The sequence below is a fragment of the Garra rufa genome, chromosome 2 (assembly GCF_049309525.1).
Source record: "Garra rufa chromosome 2, GarRuf1.0, whole genome shotgun sequence".
Classification (NCBI taxonomy): Eukaryota; Metazoa; Chordata; class Actinopteri; order Cypriniformes; family Cyprinidae; genus Garra; species Garra rufa.
The window spans coordinates 29379476-29402952 of NC_133362.1; the positions used below are offsets into that span (position 1 = coordinate 29379476).

Below are 23477 nucleotides of genomic sequence, written 5' to 3' on the forward strand. Positions count from 1 at the left end.
AACGCAGTGTGGGTCAGTGTGTATACACTATAGTGCTGATAAGGATTGCATACAACTTCATGTCTTAAATGCTCGAACTATCCCTTTAAGGAAATAACCTTTAAAGTTGTCCAAATGAAGTTCTTAGCAATGCATATTACTAATCAAAAATTAGGTTTTGATATATATTTACAGTAGGACATTTACAAAATATCTTAATGGAACATGATCTTTACTTAATATCCTAATGATTTTTGGCATAACAGAAAAATCGTTAATTTTGACCCATACAATGTATTGGCTATTGCTACAAATATTCCTGTGCTACTTAAGACTGGTTTTGTAGTCCAGGGTCACAAATGTGTCCTACATAAAGCCAAAATCTAGCAGAGACTGGATCTGAATTAAATTCATGGGAAAATTCTGTGGAATGGGCATTAAACAGTTTATGTTAACGGAGCTGAGAATACTCTCAGAATCCAAATTGCTAACTTAAAGCATTATCAAATTAAATCCAAATTTATTTAATAAAAGTCAGCTTAAAGAATAGTGAAGTGTAGAACTGTGTGAATGCCAGACTTTCCATTTCTTCTGAACTCTGAGGAGTTTTCTGTGGGAGCTATTCAGTTTGGGTTTGATGTCTAAGAACAGCATCCACCACAGAGCAGGTGCTGAATCACCTCCAGGTTCATGTTACAAAAGAAAGGTGCAAAAAAAACTTTTCTTACCAACTGGCTTCTCACAGATCAGCCCCTCGGTGTTGGCAGTACAGGGTTTGGCTTTGAGTCCGGCTACCTCAGCTCTTTCCAGGTACGCACAAAACCCTGAGTCACTTGGCTCCCCTGGTAACCACTGCAGCGTGCTGGCAGTAAAGGGAGACATGTCCTCCCACCCCCAGTATGAAACATTTATCTTCCTTAGACCCACCCAGGGAGTTAGTTTCTGCAAGAGAAAACGGCTTTGTTCATGTCTTCTATATATACACATACACATACATAATACAATACAGTACATCATATAACAACATTCCACAAAGAAAAAATGTTGTTCACCTTACTTAAAAAAAAAAAAAAACATACAAAAGATTTAGCTTAATTATGAGTAAATTTTAATATACTTTTAAAATACATATAAGCAAAGCTGAATTTTCAGCATCATTATTCCAGTCTTTAGTGTCACATGATCCTTCAGGAATCATTATAATGGAGTCTTTGATTAATAAAAAATTAAAAAGCACAGCATTTATTCAAAAAATATATGTCTTTACTACCACTTCTTATAAATTTAACACATCCTTGCTGAATAAAAATATTTTTTTAAACAAAAAAAGAAAGAAAAACAATGTACTGACCCCAATCTTTCAGTGGTAGTGTATATTGTTACACAAAATTTCTATTTTAAATAAATGCTGTTCTTTTTAGCATTTTTACATCAAAGAATCATATTGCATATTAGAATGATTTCTGAAGGATCATGTGACACTGAATACTGGAGTAATGATGCTGAAAATTCTGCATTGCATCACAGGAATAAATTCTATTTTAAAGAATATTAAAATAGAAAACCACTATTTTAAATTGCAATAACATTTCACAATATTACACATTTTTTTCTGTAATTTTTATCAGATAAACACATCCTTGATGAGCAGAGAAAACTTCTTTAAAAAACTTTAAAAAAAAAAACGTACTGATCTTAAATGTTTGGACGGCAGTGTACTTTAAAAATGCCATTCATATGTGATCCTGGACAACAAAACCGGTCTTAAGGGTACATTTTTTTAAATGTTGAACTAAAAGCTAAATAAATAAGCTTTGCATTGATGTATGGTTTGTTAGGATATAGGACAATATTTGGCCAATATACCACTATTTTGCAAAAAAAAATCTAAATATTGAGAAAATTGCCTTTAAAGTTGTTTAAATACAGTTCTTAGCAATGCATATTACTAATCAAAAATTACGTTTTGATATATTTACAGTAGAAAATATACAAAATATCTTCATGCAACATGATCTTAATATCCTAAAAAAATTTGGCATAAAAGAAAAATCAATCATTTTGACCTATACAATATATTGTTGGCTATTGCTACAAATATACCCGTGCTACTTAAGACTGGTTTTGTGGACCAAGGTCACATATATACAATGACTCAAACAGACCTCTTCTATGATGAGCATTTGTTTTTATTAATTCTGGCTTGATTTTTTAATTTAATTTTGAAAATAAAAACCTCAAAAGAATGAAACAATAGGAGAATAAAATTAAGAAAAAATTAAGCAGATTGGCATTATCATTATTATTCTTGTAAACACAAAACAAAACTATTATTATTTGAAAAGCTGTCCACAAAATGAGCTGTAACCAAATGAAGTAGTATGTTATTACAAATTATAAATAAATAAATAAATAAATAAACCTGTTTCCACTTCCTGGGTACTGAAATGTGACTTTTAACTTGCATTAAAATCACTTTGAACTGAGGTTCAATGAGCTGCTATCACCCTGCGTTCATAAATACTCGGATTATGAACATTAGTGCAAAGAACAGAAAGTCGTCTGAAGTTAAAATGATAAACAGACTGACATATTTGCAGGTACGATAAATTCCCTGAAATAAAAGAGCAGTGTTCATCTTCATAAACTGCTATTTGAACTCAATCTGAACTCGATTTTGCCACATTACAGACTTCCAGCCGGACATTCATTCAGAGCACCTTGACGTTTTGATGGCTAATAAGCTCATCTTCTGTGTCTAAGAAGTGCTATGTCTTTATAAATACACTTTTTTTCTTTCTCTCTGTCTTTTCTCTCTTCTTTAGGAAATAGCAAAAGGCCAACAACACAGTTTAATTATTAATTCAAGGCAAAACAAACTAAATTTGACATACCCCAACCTCTCAGATTTTCTATTTAAATTAACAACCTCCCTGTACGAAAAGGTCTTGCGTGCTTTGATTAAAAGGTTTAAAAGGTTTAAGATCTCGTGTGAGTTTGCGCAGCCACAGGGAGTGAGTGTGACTGTCTGTGTGAGTGACAGCAAAGAGGAAAAATAGTGGCAACTGAGAAACCGGCGCATGTGAATCTTTTTCACATCAAAGGTGGGTCCTTTAGAAAACTGTGCTAATCTTCAAAGGACAAAAGCTGCTTAAACACTGAGGCTCACGCCGCAATCAGTGAAGGAGCGGATTACGCAGAGAGTCACTCCTTTCCTTTTAATTAACACATGACAAATATTTACACCACGGCACCAGGGGGACTCCGCAGATTTTGTGCAGAATGGCTTTTTACTGAAGGCATGAGTAAGGCTTTTTGACGTGTAAAGTTGAAGTTTAAGCTTTACTGACATTTAGAAACAAACCCGAAACATCTGGCACTACATCTGGACTTGACACACAGAAACTCAAAAAGTAAATTGTAAATGCTAATGTTTGTTTACTTGGACAGAAATATCTGTCAGGACATTTGAGGGTGCTTAAATAATCACTTTAAAACGGAAGTCAGAGCAGTGCAAGGCAATACTTATATATATATACTTACAATCGAGAACTAATTTAGGTAAACAAACCAGGTGCTCAGACAGAAGCGCTTGTGTCAGTCAAAAGAAAAAGCTCAATGTCAGCATTATTCCTTTGCTTTTTCACACTGCAATTGATTTGAAAGGGCCTTTAGAAATCTTAAAAGTACTGGTATTTTAATACCAAGCCCATGTTTAAAAAACTTAAAATGTTGCAACATATGTCTGTTGAAATGCTTGTCTTGGCAAAGTATTAAGTAAATGTAAATACGGAATTATTACTCTAGCTCATCCTTGTATGATAAATTGCTTGTGATGTTCCTCATGTTTAAGCTGTTTTGGATAATAGCATCTACTTATTGACTAAATGTAAAAGACTAAAAAAGGCCATGATTTCATTCATGAAAAAATAACAACTAAAGGAAAAGAACAAGTGAACATAATTTATTTAAAAGCAGTGCTTTTTTCAGACCTATTCTAGCAGTCAACATCAATTGTCATATATCATTATAAACATAAACTTGAACTTTATATCTAGCTAATTTAAAATGACAATTTTGCTTTTTTTTTCTCTAAAATTGAGTGAATTTCCAGAATTTTAGGATAAACACTAGCAACAACTGGGTGTTTTTTACTGTGTACTCAAACTTTTCTTCAGAAATTTGTATTTAGGTGTTTTACACTTCCAAATAAAATTGTGTCTATGTATAACATTCCCCAAGCAAGTTATAGCCATTATTACAATATTATAATAGGCGCTTTTCAGTGAAAAACAGGCCTATTTAGTTTATTGACAAATATAGACCTGTCTAAAAACATTTCAGGAGTAAAGTCAAAGCAGAAATAGTGTTATATAATAGCAAAATACAGAAAAAAATACTTTTTCAGATAAATATATTCTTAATCTGAGTATGGACAATAAACACAAACAGTGTAGGAAGTAGTGAAAACAATTGCACAAATTGTCTTGTGCAACAAAAACATAAACTGTCTAAATTATTCACAAACTACACACAAAATGAGAGAGAAATATACAGAGTGCAACAGAAAAAAATAGTGCAAATAATCTTTACAAACTATGTAAGAATTAGTTACATAATATAACAACCAAATAGATGCTGCTGGCTGTAGTCTGAGTGAGAATCTATTTTACCGGGACATCGCCTAGTGACGCGAAAACCTAAATTTCAGTGCTTTATCCGATATGTACTGCTGTTTCATCCTTGTTTTTGGTTTGTGTTATGTCAAAGGGCTCTGTCGTGAATATCTCTGTGCTTTTTCAAAGAATGCTGTCATGCTAATGTGTTATTTTGAGTTTGTTTTCATGCACGCAAGACACACTTTACTTTCACTTTGCGTTTGTTCAGATTTCCAAAGAAACATGGTAATTGGTGGTTCAAAAGACTGAAACCTATGTTTACTGGTTGAATAGATGACAGTTTGAACCATTTGCATCAACAATCGTTCCTGTTTGGCTCAGAGGACCGAAATGCATTGGTTTCATCTGACGAATCAGTGCTGAGGAAATGTGATGACGTAATCACGCTCACTACGGAGCCTCTGAATATCCAAATGCGACATCACTGAAAAGAATAGCATTCAAATTGGATTAGCGGTTCAAAAGTTATTAAACAGAAGAATCAGTTTTCAATTCGTGCAGGAAGTTAAAATTGTTTTGAAGTCATAATATAATATTCTACAAGTAATTGTGTGAAAAGTAGGCTTTATTAATCAAAACTGTGCATAAATCAGACATTGAGAGTGTTAATTTCAACTGGAAACTGAAGTGATTCATACATATAGGTACGTTTGTTTCAGTTTTGCAGAAATGTATATAGAGGCACGTATTTTCAATGAGGCTATGTTGCAAATGTCACTGGTATTGGCACTGACTAATGGATTTCTGACATAATGACATAACTAATCAGTATGCAGCATATCTAAAAAAATGGTAACTGTGTAACTGGTAGCTAACTGTGTTCTAGATCAATACCAAACCATCACCAAGATAAATCGATATAAACACCCACACAAAGGTCAGTGATTGAGCTTGACTCACCCTCTCCTGCAGCTGATACTTCTGCAGCTCATCCAGTATAAAGTCCACCTGCTTAGCGGAGGTTAGAGAGGCGATGTTGCCGTCCAGGTTCTTGCAGTAGTGCTGGGCATTATCATAACTCTCCTTACTAGCATTCAGCCTCAGACATGCATCTCCAACTTGACTCCAACCCTCTCCACACAAGTGTGCTGCAAAAGAGCAAAAAAATGCAGGGTAAAACCAAGCTTCTGCTCAAACAAGGCCTCTCTCACAAGACCTCTGAACATTACGAACAAATTAATATTACAATTAGAATTTTGATGAAAGGAACTTTTTATGTATTATATAGATAAAAATAAGATATACTATCGTTCAAAAGGTAGATTTTTTTTACTTTTATTCAACATGGATGCATTTAAATAAATGCTATTTTTAGCTTTCTATTCATTTAAAAATTTGTATCATGGTTTCCATCATTGATAATAATAAGAAATGTTGTGTGAGCACCAAATTAGCATATCATAATGATTTCTGAAAGATCATGTGACGCTGAAGACTGTAGTAAAGCTGCAACTTGAGCTTTGCCATCACAGCAATAAATTACATTTTAAAATATATTATGTTAAATAGTGTTAGTTTAAATTGTATTAATATTTCACAATATTAAAGGGATAGTTGACCCAAAAATTTAAATTGAACTGTTAATTACTCACTGTCATGTCGTTAAAAACGCGTAAGACCTTCGTTCTTCTTTAGAAGACAAATTGAGATATTTTTAATGAAATCCGAGAACTTTCTGACCCTTCATATTTTATTAAAAAAAAAAATGCACCCTCAGTAAGACTTCTTTCAAAAACATTTTTCAGAAAAAGTATCAACCCCAAAATGACTGCTCTCTGATTTTATATATTTAAAATGTAATTTATTCCTGTGATGCAAAGCTGAATTTTTAGCAGCCATTACTTCAGTCTTCATTGTCACATGATCCTTCAGAAATCATTTTAATATGCTAATTGGTACTCAAGAAATATTTGTAATTTTAACAGTTAAAAAACACTTTTTTTCCAGGATTCTTTGATAAATAGAAATGTCTTTTGTAACCTGCTGTTCAAAAGTTTGGAATCAACTTTTTTAAAAATAAGTTTCTTATGCTTAATGCTGCATTTATTTGATAAAAAATACAGAAAAAATAATAATTTTGTTAAATAGTATTGCAATTCAAATTTTTCTGTTTTAATATACTTACTTTTAATATACTTATTTAATATAATTTATTCCTGTGTAGCAAATTTGAATTTTCAGCATAATTACTCCAGTCTTCCGTATCACATGACCCTTCAGAAATTAGTCTAATATGCTGATTTGTTATTAATTTTGGAAACATTTGTGCAGCTTAACATTTTTTGAGAGAGTTAAAAATAACAATGTTCATTCAAAATAGAAATGTCGTGTTATAATATGTGACCCTGGACCACAAAACCAGTCTTAAGTCGCTGGGGTATATTTGTAGCAATAGCCAAAAATACATTGTATGGGTCGAAATTTTAGATTTTTCTTTTATGCCAAAAATCATTAGGAAATTAAGTAAAGATCATGTTCCATGAAGATTTTTTTGTAAAATTCCTACTGTAAATATATCAAAATGTTATTTTTGATTTGTAAAATGCATTGTTAAGAACCTAATTTGGACAACTTTAAAGGTGATTTTCTCAGTATTTAGATTTTTTTGCACCCTCAGATTCCTGATTTTCAAATAGATGTATCTCGGACAAATATTGTCCTATTCTAACAAACCATACATCAATAGAAAGCTTATTTATTGAACATTCATGTGATGTATAAATCTCAGTTTTGTCAAATTTAACCTTATGACTGGTTTTGTGGTCCATGGTCACATATACACTACTGTTCAAAAGTCTGAACAGTACATGTAAATCAAACTACATCTTAAAATTAAAGACCATGCTACCCTCTGAGGTTTGAACTTATAATAGTGAGCAGCATAAGAATAATTAACCGTGACGGTGGTTAACCACAATCACCCACACTCAAGACAGACTCCTCAAATTCCTGAAAAGCAAAACAAAAGAAAAAGCACACGGTCATAGTCAATTATGAAACACCCAGCACTAAAAATAGCATAAAATAACCATCTCCTTTCATTTCAAGGAGAAAATGCAGTTGATTATACTCAAAGATAAAGGCTGTTATGTGATAAAGAAAGAAATAAGAGAGCAAAGAAAAAGAACAATAAACCCGGGGTTTCTTGACAGGCTGCTCAGCCACGAATAGATAAATCGCTCAGGAAACCTGAATAATTACTGCACTTGGAACTGGCCTTCTGGTCCAGGTCAGAACTCATACGTGATGTACTATCAAGCTGCAAAGGTCCAAGCTTGGATATACACACATACATATCTTCACTACAGAGTTTATGTCCTTTGCAGATAAAGTTGTCGTTTGTGTGTGTATGTATGCTTCCAAATAGAACTATCAGTCAGAAATATGACAGCTGAGCTGTCTTTCTGGCTCATGTCATTGAGAAGATCCAGATATCAGACACAGAGAGACTGTAGGAGAACCACCAGCTCAAACCCCAAATGTAGATGAATTATAGCTATTTACGCACTAATTAAACACTCATTTTGTAAATTCACAAGTATATCATTGTAAAGCAATTATATTTGTCCTATTTTCACTTTAGAAACTATGCGTTTCAGCATCTGGGTCACTGAGCGTTTGCTTATAGAAAAATTACAATATGCAGCACATCTCCAAAGGTCTGAGTTCACACAGAAATCTAATGGGATTTAACATTTTAATTGAATCCTGGAAACAGACAGAAAGCTTTATGATTTTGAAAATGTTTATACGAAGAAAAGCTATGATGTACTATCTGTACTATCTCTTGGTCAAGCAAATAAATTGATGACTCTGACTATCTAAATTCCTTTATACAAAAGGTAAAAAAATGAACATGATCAGTGTTTATTTGTGTGTGTGTGCGTGTGTGTGTGCGTGTGTGTGTGTGTGTGTGTGTGTGTGTGTGTGTGTGTGTGTGTGCGTGTGTGTGTGTGTGTGTGTGTGTGTCTTTACAAGAGAATGGAAAATGCAGAGAATAGGTACAAAGTGTTGGAAGAAAACACTTCTTCCCAAGGGAGACACAAAAATGTTAATAATACATCAAACAACTGCATCACTTTCTGCTCTCAAACTAGATAAGATTGAATAAATCAGGCAGAGATGCCCTCAGAGTGTGGAAATGTGTTTCCTTTGTTTCTGCATCTGTGATGCACAAACTCAAATAAAATTAAAAGGTGCTCAAAACTATTTCAGTCATGTTTCTAAATTTTCTACCCTTTCCAAAATTGTGCCCTCCAAAATTCATCAGGACAATTCTGAATGCACTAAATCAGGGTTCCCCAAATCTTACCCTGGAGGTCCAATGCACTGCAGAGTTTAGCTCCAACCCTGATCACACTCACCTACCTGTGATTCTCTAATGATCCTGAAGACCTTGATTAGCATGCTCAGGTGTGTTTGATTAGGGTAAGAGCTAAACTCTGCAGGAAAATGGATCTCGAGGTCAAGATTTGATGATCCCTGCACTAAATGATCACAGCTAGAGAGCACTTGGGATTGGCTGGTGCTCTGATTAGCTAAAACAGCGGTTCTCAATTCCAGTCCTCGCGCCCCCCCGCTCTGCACATTTTGTGTGTTTCATGTATCACTTCCGACGTTTGTTCTATTCCAACGTTACTGCCCTTCGAAGTGGACATCACGGGATATTCCGCCATTATTCATTAGTTCGAAGCGAGCGTATGTGTTCCATTTGAAGGTCATTAAAGCGTGCGAGACGTAAATTTAAAATGCATTTATTTACAGATGCATTCATGTCACACTTCTCTAGTAAGTTTCATCTGTGTGTGAAGACGCTACATGCGGTGGCATAGCGTAAATATGTGAATGAATGTTTCGAAGTATAGTAAACAGATTTCCCCCGCTTAGGGAGCAGGGAGCAATGAACACTGTGCAGGCAATGTCAATCGGAACACATCCTGCACGGACCTCACTTCTAATGAGCTCGTTATCTGAATCAGGTGTGTTAACTAAGCGAGACATGCAAAATATGCAGAGCGGGGGGGCGCGAGGACTGGAATTGAGAACCGCTGAGCTAAAACATGTGAACCACTTCACTGTGCCATTTTCAAAGCCCAGGGTCAACAAAGAGACAGCTGTGACAATTTTCTGACACTTTCACTACTGTTCAAAAGTTTGGGGTTGTGAAATTTTCATCCAATGTTCACCAAGGCTGCAGAAATACTATTAAACTGTAATACTGTAAATATTATTACAATTAAAAATGACTGCTCTCCATTTTAATATATTTAAAATGTAATTTATTCCTGTGATGCAAAGCTGAATTTTCAGCAACCATTACTCCAGTCTTCATTGTCACATGATCCTTCAGAAATCATTTTAATATGCTAATAAGTGCTCAAGAAATTTTTCTCATAATTTTAAGTTAAAAACACTTTTTTTCTAGGAATCTTTGATATATAGAAATGCATATTTATTTGATATTTATTTGAATATAAGTCTTTTGTAACCTTATACACTGTTGTTCAAAAGTTTGGAATCAGTGAAATATTTCATGTTTTTAAAGACGTTTCTTATGCTTAAGGATGCTTTTATTTGATTAAAAATACCAACAAAAAAAAATAATTTTGTGAAATATTATTGCAATTTAAAACAACAGTTTTATATTTTAACATACTTTAAAATATAATTTATTCCTGTGAATCAAAGCTGAATTTTCAGCATCATTACTCCAGTATTCAGTGTCACATGATCCTTCAGAAATCATTCTAATATGCTGATTTATTATCAGTTTTGGAAACATTTGTGCAGCTTAATATTTTTTGAGACCTGTGATACTGTTTTCAGGATTATTTGATAAATAAAATGTTAAAAATAACAGTGTTTATTTAAAATATAAATTTTATGTTATAATATGCACTGTTCAAAAGTATGGGGTCAGTACATTTTTTTCTTTCTTTTTTTAAAGAAACTAATATTTTTATTCAGCAAGGATGTGTTAAATGTATAAAAAGTGATAGTAAAAACTATATATTATATTGTTAATAAAAATTCTATTTTGAATAAATGCTGTTCTTTTTAACTTTTTATTAATCAAAGAATTAAAGAGTAATATATCACAGGTTCCAAGATATTAAGCTTCAACCGTTTTAACGCTTTTAATAAATCAGCATATTAGGATGATTTCTGAAGGATCATGTGACACTGAAGACTGGAGTAATGGCTGATGAAAATTCAGTGGTCCACCACAGAAATAAAATATTTTAAAGTATAATAAAATAGAAAACCAATATTAGAAAATGCAATAATATTTTACAATATTACTGTGTTTTCTGTATTTTGATCAAATAAATACAGCCTTGATAAGCATAAGAGACTCCATTAAAAATTAAAAATCTTACTGATCCCAAACTTTTGAACTATAGTCTAATTGTCTTCACTCTCACTTTTGATCAATATAATGTGTCCTCCTTGCTGAATAAAAGTATTATTTTATTTTATTTTAACTTACTGATAACCTTGCAAATGTTAGCTACACAGAAGAAATATGTACTTTAATCACTGTTTTAATGGACATATGCATTTATCCATCGATCATTTAACTTACCAGGCAAAGCATGACACTCCTGCTGTTGTGGTTCCCACTGACAGTTGATATTAAGCGAGCAACTCCTGCAGTTCACCAGTTTGCTGCAAATTTGCTCACTTCGAACACTGCATTTGGTAAAGTTCTTCACAGACTGAAAAGAGGATGGAAATAAGACAACTTCTGGTGACATATCTTAAAGTGACTTTGCCACAAAATATTACTGTGCATCATTGTGTTGTCTTCAAGCAAGAAATTCATGGAAATCTTCTGAAACGTTCATATGAGAAAGTTAGAGATGCTAATCCTCTAAGCCAGGGTGCCCAATCCTGTTCCTGGAGATCTACCTACCTGCAGACTTTAGTTCCAGCCCTGCTCCAACACAGCTGTGTGTAATTATCAAGTGCTACCTAAGAGAGTAATTAGCTGGTTCAGGTGTGTTTAATCAGGGTTGGAGCTGAACTTTGCAGGATAGTAGATCTCCAAGAACAGGATTGGGCACCCCTGTTCTAAGCCAATCAATCGGTTTATAAGCCCTGTTACTGCATACCTGTCCATTTTTGCGCACACCAGGTCTCCAAATAGAGAGCTGGTGCTCAGAGAGCATTGCAGGAGGAGGGTTGAGGTACAGGGGACCTCGAGGATGGCGGGCAAGCTCAACTGTAATCTGAATGCAGACAAAACATGACACAGCATATTTTAATTGCTATACATGCTTTGAAATTTTTTTAACAGTAGTTTCTCCATTTGGACATACCACAGTGCAGTTGTTTGAAGAAGAGATGCATTTCTTGTCTTCGCACCATTGGCAGTCATTGGTGTTGGCCGTACAGGAAGCACAGTCTGAAAACTGCTGACACTGTTTATCAGCTGCATCTATGGTTTAAAAAACAAGAATCATCAGAGACATGGAAAATATCTACTTACTAGCATAAAATTGGAGGTTGGAGGTAACGAAGGTCTGACTCAGAGCTCAGAGCTCTCAAGGTGAAACGCTTCACAACTGTGGTGAAAAATGAGTGTGTGCAATGACACATGGGTAGGGGCTAAAGTTGAACAGCGGAGGTGGACATGGACAGGGCACAGCAAAATTAAAACCACAGAATCGAGGGGAAGAGCCAAGGACAGAGAAGAAACTTCTGTACCGACTGTGAATTAAGTTTATTTCAGACCATGAATAACCATCGTACACATAAGTATGGTTGTTCCTGTTCTTTTTTTTTTGGGGAGGATGTTTTCTGTTTGTTGGTTTGTTTTCATCATTATTTCTGGGAAAGAGAGGTCACACAGGAACTGGCTTTTGTCTGGAACAGTTTCAAAGAATAAACAATGAAAAAATCCAGGACAAAAATGAACACGAAGGATGGAAGAAAAGAAATGCAGAGTAACAAAGAACACTTGTCTTATAATTTACTTTACCTACTCAACTGCTAATAATTTAACATTTGTAGGCACTTATTTTGATGTGAGTTAAAATATATATATATAAAATATATTTTTTTCATAAATTAATACTTTCATTAAGTAAAATCAAATTACATTGATCAAAAGTGACAGTAAAGATTTTTAAATAGTTTTTGCAGCATGTTTTTTTTGCTGCCTTTTTTTTAATAAATCAAATGTACTTTAAACATCAAATTAGTATATTAGAATAATTTCTGAATGATCATGTGACATTGAAGACTGGACTAGTTGATGGTAAAAAATCACCTTTGAGATTACAGGAATAACTTACATGTTAAATATATATTTAAATAGAAAAGAGTTACTTTCAATTGTAATAGTATTTCATGATGTTAATGTTTTGCACTATTTTGATTAAATAGACGCAGTGAGTATGGTAAGATAGTTCTTTCAAAAACATTAAAAAGTATGTGTGTGTGTGTGTGTGTGTGTGTGTGTGTATACAGTTGAGGTCAAAAGTTTACACCCCCTTTTAGAATCTGCAAAATGTTAATTATTTTAGCAAAATAAGAGGGACCATACAAAATGCATGTTATTTTTTATTTAGTACTGACATCGATAAGATATTTCACATTAAAAAAAACATTTATATACATAGTTCACATGAGAAAATAATACTTAAATTTATAAGATTCTTAATACTGTGTTCTTACCTGAATGATCCACAGCTGTGTTTTTTTGTTTAGTGATAGTTTACAGTTGTTTATTGATAGTCACTTGTTTGTTCTGAACAGTTAAACTACCTGCTGTGTTTTAGAAAAATCTTTCAGGTCCCACAAATTCTTTGGTTTTCCAGCATTTTTGTGTATTTAAACCCTTTTCCAACAATGACTGTATGATTTTGAGATATTGAGATCCATCTTTTCACACTAAGGACAACTAAGGGACTCATATGCAACTATTAGAAGATTAAAATGCTCAATGACACTGCAGAAGAAAAAAAAAAACATGCATTAAGACCAGGCTGTGAAAACTTTTTGACTTTGAAGATCAGGCTAAATTTAACTTATTTAGTCTTCTAGAAATCATCTTCTGTAGCTTCTGAAGAGCAGTACTAAATGAAAAAAAAAAAATGATATTTAGGCAAAATAAGACAAATGTACACATCTTCATTCTGCTCAAAAGTTTTTACCCCCTGGCTCTCAATGCATCGTTTTTCCTTCAGTGAGCGTTTGAACTGTAATAGTTGCATATGAGTCCCTCGGTTGTCCTCAGTGTGAAAAGATCTCAAAATCATACAGTCATTGTTAGAAAGGGTTCAAATACACAAAAATGCTGGAAAACCAAAGAATTTGTGGGACCTGAAGGATTTTTCTGAAGAACAGCGGGCAGTTTAACTTTTCAGGACAAACGAGAGACTCATGAACAACTATTACAAAAAAAAAAACAAACAGCTGTGGATCATTCAGGTAACAACACAGTATTAAGAATCAAGGGGGTGTAAACTTTTGATCGGGGTCATTTTTATAAATTCAACTATTGTTTTCTATTGTGGACTGTATGTAAACATCTTTTATGTGAACAATCTTATTCAGGTCAGTACTAAATAAACAATAACATTTACCATTTTTGGTAAAATAATTAACATTTTGCAGATTCTGAAAGGGGTATGTTAATTTTTGACCTCAACTGTATAAACAATACATAATAATATCAGGAACATAGTGCATAGTAAAGTACAGTATAAAGTCCAGATACTATTATGTACAGTATATACAGAGAGCAGCCACCCAAACAGTGCCTACGCACAATGATAAACGTCTGGGTTACGAAGGTAACCCTCGTTCCCCGAAGGAGGGAACGGAGACGTTACATTGGGATCTTGCTTGAGAGACCGATCACCTCTGAGCCTTATTAAAAAGGCCAATTGAAAATTGGCGAGTGGACGTGCGCGCCGGCCACGCCCCCGTACATACGGGTATATGAGATGGCTGCGCGCACCACTCAGTCAGGCTTTTGCTGAAGAGCCGGGAGAGCCCAGCGTCAGCGCGACGCCAGGGGCGTGGCAGGGGAATGTAACGTCTCCGTTCCCTCCTTCGGGGAACGAGGGTTACCTTCGTAACCCAGACGTTACCCCTTCAGTCGAATCACTTCGACGTTACATTGGGAACTAGACCCATGGAAAAGGCCACGACCCTGACGCCGCGTTACGCACAACGCCACGTGCCGGCAGGTCTTCCCAGACGTGTCCGCAGGCGGTCATTGAACGTAACCTTCCCAACGCCCCGAGGCCCCCTTTTTATAAGGGGGCCTGCAGGGATGCCAGATGTACTGAAGCATGGGTTGGGGGGGCGGAGCACATGCAATTTGTGCATGTGGAAATGAGAATAATTCAATATATCCATAAGATTTCTTAGGGATACACGAGGGAAACAGCGGTCTCCTCCGCTGGAAAATATGAAAAAGTATAGCCACAACCTGCGGGGCGAAGGAGACCCAGGCAGGATCACAGCCAAGGACTACTCCGCATCTAGCCCTGACTGCGGGGCATGGAGGACCCAGGTTCGCCGGAGGGAACATTCTGGGAGATAGCGCACGGATCCACGTGGGAATGGCGCAGCAAGCCGACACCAGCCGTCCCCCCGCTCGCCTGAAGTCTTATGTTAAGACACGGGAGGGACGGCCTCTGCGCGGAGGTTGAAGAACCTAGCGAAGGTATTAGGTGTCGCCCAGCCCGCAGCTCTATAGATATCTGCTAGTGAGGCGCCATGAGCCAACGCATAGGATGAAGCAGCACTCTTAATGGAGTGGGCATGAACACCTAAGGGGCATGGCTCTCCCAGATATAGATAAGAGAGGGAGAGGCATCTACCACCCAATGAGCCACCTCAGTTTGGGGACAGCATTCCCTTTCTGCTGAACCCCAAGCAGATAAGCTGCTAGGTGCGTCTGAAGTGCCGAGCGAATTCATTTTCACATAGACACAACATCGCAAGGCTGGGTCTGCCTCCTCCAGGGCAGAGCTTGCAGGTTCACCACCTGACCGCGGAAAAGCGTGGTGGGGAACCTTGGGCACAATAGCCGGGCCGGGGTCTCAGGTAGTAACGTGAGAGTCGCCGGGCCCGAACTTCTTGACACACTTTGCTGGCAAGGAAAGCTTGTAGGTCTCCAACCCTCTTAATAGGAGCCGGGGCAGTCAGGAGCGCTGTCTTAATGACAGGACTCGACTGAGGCCCACTGAGCACCTCTGGGGAACCTTTGCTCGTTCAATGGGAGCCAGGGCAGTCAGGAGCGTTTTTCTCGCTCGACTGAGGCCCGAGGCTCCAAGGGAGCGCCCCGCGGCCTGAGAAGGCGACGGGGAAGCTTCCCTACAGAGAAGTTTGTAGGTCTCCTTACCCTCTTGATGGAGGCCAGGGCAATCAGGAGCGCTGTCTAAATGACAAGAATTCTAGCTCGACTGAGGCCAGGGGCTCAAATGAAGCGCCCCGCGGGCCCGAAGGGCGACGGGGGGGTCCCAAGAGGGTATGAGGCGCGGTCTGGCACCTCTGAGGGACCTCACGACCAGTGGGTGCTTACCTATTTTGCTTCATCTACTGCATGTGATATGCGGCTAAGCGGCGGCATATATTCCGAGAGTCGAGGGGACAGCCTGCGCTCCAACTCTCCTGCAGGAAAGGAAGCACTACTGCAATCGTGTATCTCTGTGCCTCTCAGCGAGAGGAATGCCAGCGATAGACCTCATCTCAGTGCGTGAGCCAGCCTTTGCCAAGGGAGCCCAGTACCGAGTGATAGTTTGTATCACGGCCTGTGGAAGGCCGGAGAGATCTAAGGTGTCAAGCCGTGCCCTTACAGGGAGGGACTGCCGCGAGGGGAAGGTTACTAAGACCTAAGTCCGGGTGGGCCGTCCTTGCAGCGCAACCTCCAGACTTACTCCTCGTCCTCCCTGGACTCGCACAGAGTCTGCGCAAGGAGGCTCACTGGGGAAGGGCGTACTTGGGCCCCGGAGGTCAGCTATGTGCCAGAGTTACTCTGGCAATGGGAGGAATCGGGAGGGCGAGCGGATGTGGCTGGGCCTGCCGATATAACTCCAACTAGCTGCGTCACGGGGTGGAGTCGCCATTCTGCAGGTGGGTGGACTGCCGTGGGAACCGGGGGGCTGCACGGTTGAGTTTCCCTGCTTTAAATGAATGGCAAGTAGCAAAATCTGCCACGTTGGACTCCATGGGAGCAGATGGGAGGAGCTGTAAGCCTCTGTTGTACATGGCAACCCAACCCGTGGTAAGCCACGGGCTGACTTGTCGGCAATACTGCGGGAAAACGCCAGTCCGGAGAGAGCCGAGATGCCATGCCCATCATAGGACTCGATCGTGCTGCAGCGGTCTCACATGAAACAGCTTAACGGCAAGCGGCTAGAGCTGACATGTGCCCCAGGAGCCTCTGATTTGAGGGGACCGCTGAATAGTTCCTGATTAGCTCAGAGACTACAGCACCAACTGCGCGCTCTTGGTAGCAAGGCGGGCCGTCTTGTGGACCGAGTCGGGCTCCCGACCGAGGAAAGGGATTCCCTCGGTTGGCCTGAAGGACCAGATGGCGGGGGTGCCGAGGCACCAGGTCCCTGTATTCGCACAACGGAACTCACGAGTGGGCTGGTAAGCACCAGTCGAAGAGACGGTTGAAGACGCGAGTACCTGTCTGCCGAAGAGGGGACAGGGGAGCTCCTATGGCCTAAAGAAGGCAGGAAGGAGAGGGACTAGCCAAGTGGAAGCACCTCGCGCTGAGCGCTCGACCCCCGGGGCAGACCGCCGGAGGGGTGTGCACCGGGGAAAGATCGAGACGCGACAGCGGGTGCCCTTCAGGCAGATGGCTGCAACCCAGCCCTGGAGACGGAAACATACTTGTATGTGCGTCGTCGTGAGCATGTGTGCCGACAGCCTAAGAAGGGATCGGAACAGAGCTCCATCCAGGGCGGATGTTAACCCACCACTCTAACTGGACACGTGAAGTCAGGACTCTTATCAAACCCCGACCTCGTCCCGGCCGGAGAGACAGGCTGGATCGCGTCCTTCGCCAGTAGGAACGCGACCTCCGCAGGCAGAACAGAGGCACGCCTGTTTCCGAATAAAGAATGTAAGGGGTACCTGTGAGTCTGGGCGGACGCCTGGAGCCGGGCCGTACCGTCCGTATCAACCAGTGTAGTGGTATCAAGGGAACGTTGACCGGCGTGACCGTGGTGGGGCAGCCTGGGGAAAGACAGGGAAGGAGACAAAACCCAGAAGGATAAACGTCCTGGAGAAGTGTCTAACTGCGCTAAGCAGTGCTTACCTACTTCCCTGGTTCCCGCGCTGGCGACATCCGGTCCCGAGTCTGGTTCCGAGGAGTGGAAGTGCTGCTCAGGAAGGAAACTCGGGGCCGGGGCCCCAGAGGTGAGAAGCTGGGTCTTTCTGTGATTTCAAATGACCGGCTAAGTCCCGCTTCCAGCGGGAGTGCCGACAGAGTAGCTCTCTCCACCTCCGGGGGTGCTCGCATCAGGGACGCTTCGAAGCTCGCCTGCGAGGGTCTTCCGTCGCAGGACCCTGAGAGGCGAGCGGCGTCCCTCTCCCACGGGCGGCTCGACGTCGGCTGCGAGCCTGGATCGTGTGGCTCAGCAGGGGACGGAGCTGCGGGGGGACGCCCTTGGCGACGGGCAGGCGGAGGCGGGGGCCCAGGCGGCGGAATGGTAACTTCGCGGCGGGGCAGGATATGTTGGACGGCCTCCGTCTGCCTCTGGACCGTTGGAGCGCCAGAGGAGACGCCCAGCCCGAACGACGGGGAGGCGTACTGCTCTGGCAACTCGACGGGGTATGCTGATGGGCGGAGGATCGCAGGCTTTTGGGGGCCGGCGATACGTTCGACGCCGCTGAGCAAAAACCCTTCACGGTGTCGCCGAATAGGCCGCTCTGGGGAATGGGAGAGTCGAGAAAGTGAACTTTGTCGGCCTCTGCCATCCGGGCCAGAGTCAGCCATAGGTGGCGTTCCTGGACCACGCAGGTGGACATCACCTGACCAAGGGGACACGCCGCGACCTAGTGGCCCAAAGGGCGAAGTCAGTGGCGGCGCGGAGTTCTTCAAGTACCCCCTGGTCAGGACCACTCTCGTGCAGGCCTTAAGGTGCCTGCACCTGGCACTTTTGCAGTGTTGCAATGGCCTGCAGGGCGGGGCAGCGTGTCGGGGGGCGCAGAAAAGGCCCAGCCGATGAGGGCGGAAGAAATTTCACATGCCCTAAAAGGGAGACGCGGAGGGCCCCACCAGGCGGCCGCGCCCGCGGGCAAAGGTGCACCGCGATGGCGCGCCCGACCTGGGGGACCGCCACGTACCCCTTGGCTGCCCCGCCATGGAGAGTGGCGAGGGGAGAGGAGCTGGAGTGCGCTTCAAATTAATAGGGCGCCATCGATTTTGTCAGCTCCTCATGCACATCCGGTCAGAACGGGACCGGGGGGGAGCGCGGCGCTGCCGCCGGTGCCCCCCCCAGGAACCAGTCGTCCAGCCCAGAAGGATCGGCCGGAGGCCCCTGAGGAACCCTCAAACCGATCCCCCCCGGCTGCCCGGAAAAGCATAGCCGACAGTTCGACATCAACCTCCGGGGGGGCAGCGACCACGGGTGGGCGCCGCGCCGCGGGAAGAGATGTGTCACCGTCTGACTCTCCCTCTGATGCTGTGACAGACATCTCATCCTCTGCAGGAGCACCGAAGGAGACGCTCAGCCCGCCAGGCGGGGAAGCATCTGCTGCGGAAACTCAACGGGACCGCGCTGAGATAGAGAGGTCCGCAGGGCTTTTTGAGCCGGCGGAACGCTGTCTATCGTAAATTGAATGTCCCCCCCCGCGCCCCACCGCGGTGGCCGAAGAGCATAGGCGGCTCAACGGCTGACCACGGGAGGGAGGCGGGGGGAGCCAGCTCGCGAACGAGCGGCAGGACTTCAGCGTGGTCATGGTCATGCTTTCACCGCATGGACCATTCATGAGCACCACCCCAGCGTGCTCAAAGCCTAAACACGTGAGGCAGCGCTCATGTCCGTTCGCTGAGGAGAGGAAACTACCACATCCAGAAACGCACGGCCGAAAAGACATCCTGAAAAGGACGTCTAAAACGGCCGCTAGAAATTGCTCTTTTGTGATCCCGGTTTGCCCAGGGAGGGGCCGCGGGGCAATGCACTCGCCGGGGCTGCTCGCTGGAATGCAAAAAGGCTTTATATGGCCGTGAAAACGGCCGCCCGCGGGACCGCGCTGACGGCTGCCAAACAATGCTCTTTCTGTGAAACACTCTTTTAGTTATGGCAGCGCAGCAGCAGGAGGGAGCATGAACTCTGAAGAACTCTTCTCGGCTGTTTAGAGGCTCGACACATCGGCTCTGAAAGCAAAAGTCTGACTGAGTGGTGCGCGCAGCCATCTTATATACCCGTATGTACGGGGGCGTGGCCGGCGCGCACGTCCACTCGCCAATTTTCAATTGGCCTTTTTAATAAGGCTCAGAGGTGATCGGTCTCTCAAGCGAGATCCCAATGTAACGTCGAAGTGATTCGACTGAAGGGGTAACTAACTTTTACATGTTGAACATTAATGTGTGTTGGCAGTTTGTGTACACAACCACCCTACAGTGATAAAAATCCACCCAGTGGTATTTTTTAATCTTTGAAAGTAATATCCCCATTTTAAAATCAGGTCATTCTCAGCTTCTTGTTGGTGTGACGGCACACCGACAGAGGCCGCTCCCACGTTAGTTGATTGACATGAGCGCCTTACCTGATAGACCCGCCCTCACCAAAATGAAACAGGCCAACCCCGATCGTCATTGTGTTGACTCAGGTTCAGACAAGAATGTCTCCGATTGAGGTGTTCTGTTGTTGGATGTAATAATGAACATAGCAGTCGTCATTTACTCCCGACATCTGAGGCGCTGAAGACGCAGAAGAAAAAGTTACTTTTGTTTTTAAAAGGAAAGCGCTGATCCCGATCAATATATGCCTCTATGTTTGTGCAAATCGTTCCTGATACAGCTTCACTCACAGCAGAAGTGAGTATAGTGAGTTTTTTTATGCATCTTTGTGAATGGCCTTTTTTAATAATGTGCTTGTTGGCAAGTTCCGCCGCTAAATGCGGCTAAAGTAAACATTACGTCTCATAATCCCACAGCAGAGAGGGGAGGGGCGAGCAGAGCTTATTTGCATTTAAAGGGACCATGCAATAAAATGAGTTGAGTGCAGAGCTGATTTTGACAAGGTAAAAGGGTGTTTTTTACACTACTGTTGAGAATTTTTAACCAAAGTATATTATAGACTTTTCATTAAGACCCTAAAGAATCATATGAACTTGTGGAAAATGGGCATCCGATGACCTCTTTAATATCACAAAATATATTATTGCTAAATTTAGGGGGTTTAAATATGAAAAACGTAATATAGATGTATTATATTGCACACATTTCTATCTATGTATTATATGTATGTAATATTGGAAAAAGTAATACTTTTATCCATTAAATTGATCAAAAGTGATAGCAAATTTTATTAACAAAAGATTACTGTATCAAATAAGTATTGTTCTTTTGAACTTTCTGTTCATCAAAGAGACAATGTACAGTGATGAAAAAGGGATACCCTGCTGATTTTGTATGTTTGCCCACTGACAAAATAATGATCAGTCTAAAATTTTAATTGTAGGTTTATTTGAACAGTGAGAGACAGAATAACAACAACAAAAAAATCCAGAAAAATGCATTAAAATCTCAACTTGTTACCTGTAAAAAAAAAGACACCTGTCCACAGAAGCAATCAATCAATCAGATTCCAAACTCTCCACCATTGCCAAGATCAAAGAGCTGTCCAAGGATGTCAGGGACAAGTTTGTAGACCTACACAAGGCTGGAATGGGCTACAAGACCATCGTCAAGCAGCTTGGTGAGAAGGTGACAAAACAATTGGTGTGATTATTCATAAATGGAAGAAACACAAAATAACTGTCAATCTCCGTTGATCATGAGAACAGTGAGAAATCAGCCCAGAACTACACGGGAGGATCTTGTCAATGCTCTCAAGGCAGCTGGGACCATAGTCACCAATTGGTCAATTGAAAACAATAATGGTAACACACTACGCAGTAAAGGACTGAAATCTGGTCCCTCTGCTCAAGTAAGCACATGTACAGGCCTGTCTGAATTTGCCGGTGAGCATCTGAATGATTCAGATGAGAACTGGGTCAAAGTGTCGTGGTCAGATGAGTGCAAAATCAAGCTTTTTGGCATCAACTCAACTTGCCGTGTTTGGAGATGAAGGAATGCTGCCTATGATCCCAAGTACACCATCCCCACCGTCAAACATGGAAGTGGAAACATTATGCTTTGGGGGTGTTTCTCTTCTAAGGGGACTGGACATCAGGGCCATGTACCTTCAAATTTTGGTGGGAACCTCAGCCAGGGCTATGAAAATGGGTTGTGGATGGGTATCCATCATACCCAGAATGACAATGACCCAAAACACACGGCCAAGGCAACAAAGGAGTGGCTCAAGAAGAAGCACATTAAGGTCCTGGAGTCTCCAGACCTTAATCTCATAGAAAATCTGTGGAGGGAGCTGAATGTTCGAGTTACCAAGCACGTCAGCCTCGAAACCTTAATAACTTGGAGAGGATCTGCAGAGAGGAGTAGGACAAAATCCCTCCTGAGATGTTTACAAAACCTGGTGGCCAACTACAAGAAACATCTGACCTCTGTGATTGCCAACAAGGGGTTTGCCACTAAGCACTAAGTAAACATACAAAATCAGCAGGGGAAGAAATAATTTTTTTTCCTCACTGTATCACAGTGATGATATATCACAGTTTGCACAAAAATATTAAACAGCGCAATTATTTTCAACATTGATAATAAGAGGAAATGTTTCTTAAGCACCAAATTGGCATATTAGAATAACTTCTGAAAGAACGTAAAGTAATAGATCCTAAAAATACAGTTCTGCCGTCATATGCTAAATTGCATTTTAAAATATATGAAAAACATTTATTTTAGATTGCATTATTTTACAATATTAGTGTTTTTACTGTATTTTTAACAAATAAATGCAGCTTTGGTGAGCATAAGAAACATCTTTCAAAAACATTAAAGGGATAATTTACCCAAAAATGAAAATTCTGTCATTAGTTACTTACCCTCATGCTGCTCCAAACCCGAAAGACCTTCGTTCATCTTTGGAACACAAATTAAGATATTTAAGATGAAATACGAGAGCTTTCTGACCCTGCATAGACAGCAATGCAACTACCACGTTCAAGACATAGAAAGGTAATAAGGACATCATTAAAATTGTCCATGTAACATCAACCTTAATTTTATAAAGCTACGAGAATACTACGAAAATATCTTAATTTGTATCCAAAGATGAACTAAGGTCTTACGTGTTTGAAACAACATGAGAATGAGTAATTAATGACAGAATTTTCATTTTTGGATGAACTATCCCTTTAAAACATATTACCAACCTCTATTCAACTATTTTAGATCTATATTTTCAAGAGTATGTTGTGAATTACTCCCAGAACCCCAAATAAGCGCGACTCAAGTGTTGTCTGTATTTGGTGATATTAAAATTGATTTGAGAAATTAGAAGGCAGCTTTAGACAGCAATGACTTTGAATTTTCACTTCAACTTTCTGTTCCAGCGATTGAACTGTAATTAAAATGCTAACTTGAGAACAATAAAGAACATAGCACCTTTATCATAAAAACACGAACGCTTCACCATCTTTAATGCAAATGATGAATTTCAACTTCAACTACTCTTCCGATTGATTTTCAGTTTCAGTCAAACTGCTGGCTCAATC

General features: G+C 40.6%; 1 protein-coding gene across 1 annotated transcript in view; it reads right to left on the reverse strand.

Moving 5' to 3' along the window:
* Window positions 1–23477, reverse strand: part of atrnl1a (attractin-like 1a) — a 326819-nt gene that overhangs the window by 209188 nt on the left and 94154 nt on the right. The window contains exons 13-17 of the mRNA XM_073834640.1: window positions 11981–12099; window positions 11774–11890; window positions 11245–11377; window positions 5559–5746; window positions 708–921 (exon numbers count right to left, since the gene is read on the reverse strand). Of these exons, the coding sequence (XP_073690741.1) occupies window positions 708–921; window positions 5559–5746; window positions 11245–11377; window positions 11774–11890; window positions 11981–12099 (771 nt within the window). The remainder of the gene's footprint in view (window positions 1–707; window positions 922–5558; window positions 5747–11244; window positions 11378–11773; window positions 11891–11980; window positions 12100–23477) is intronic.